At 52.8% G+C, this 701-nt stretch overlaps 1 protein-coding gene across 1 annotated transcript; it reads right to left on the minus strand.

The window, feature by feature from the left end:
* Window positions 1-335: 335 nt before the first annotated feature.
* Window positions 336-608, minus strand: EMH_0000580 (uncharacterized protein; the record flags this gene model as incomplete). Its single annotated transcript, XM_038022257.1, has 1 exon — window positions 336-608. One exon carries the CDS (start codon window positions 606-608, stop codon window positions 336-338), a length of 273 nt encoding a protein of 90 aa, XP_037878111.1.
* Window positions 609-701: the final 93 nt, after the last annotated feature.

A 701-nucleotide genomic window follows, 5' to 3' on the forward strand; every position in this document is an offset into this window, starting at 1 on the left:
CTAAACCCTAAACCCTCGACCCTGACTGCTCCTGCAGTACTTCATTGCTGCGGGAGGTGTACATACACCTCAAAAAGATGAGCATACACCTGAACTGCTGCCTCACAAAAACAAAAACCTCGGCTCCCCGCATGGCTAGCTGGCTAGCTAGCCAGCTAGCTAGACAGCCAGCTAGGTAGCCAGCCAACTAGCTAGCTATCCTGCTAGCTAGCCAGTCTGCTAGCCAGCTAGCTAGCCAGCTATCTTGCTATCCAGCTATCCAGCTAGCTAGCTAGCTAGCTAGCTAGCTATCCATCTAGCTCTCCAACTAGCTATCTAGCTAGCTAGCTAGCTAGCTAGGCTGCGCGTTCATCTAGCCACTGTACGACTCTGGCTAGTACGATGTCTCCGTCTGTCTCGCTGGCGAAGCTGTGGTGTACGTCCAGCCCCACCATGGATAGATCAGCAAGTTGCTGCTGCTGCTGCTGCTGCAGCTGCTGCTGCAGCAGCAGCGGTACCTTCTGGTTAAACACTGCCTCAGCTTGTGCTAGTATCTCTGGTGGTATTGCTGCTGCTGCAGCATTTGCTGCTGCTGCTGCTTCTGCTGCTGTTTCTTCTGCTGCTGTCATTCTTTTTGTTGCTGCTGCTGCATCTGCTGCTGCTGCTGCTGCTGCTGCTGCTGCTGCAGGGGTGTTATGTGTAGGAAATATAGAGTTTAGTAT

This window comes from Eimeria mitis, genomic scaffold (genome assembly GCF_000499745.2).
Source record: "Eimeria mitis Houghton genomic scaffold, Emh_scaff13475, whole genome shotgun sequence".
In the NCBI taxonomy this organism is placed as follows: Eukaryota; Apicomplexa; class Conoidasida; order Eucoccidiorida; family Eimeriidae; genus Eimeria; species Eimeria mitis.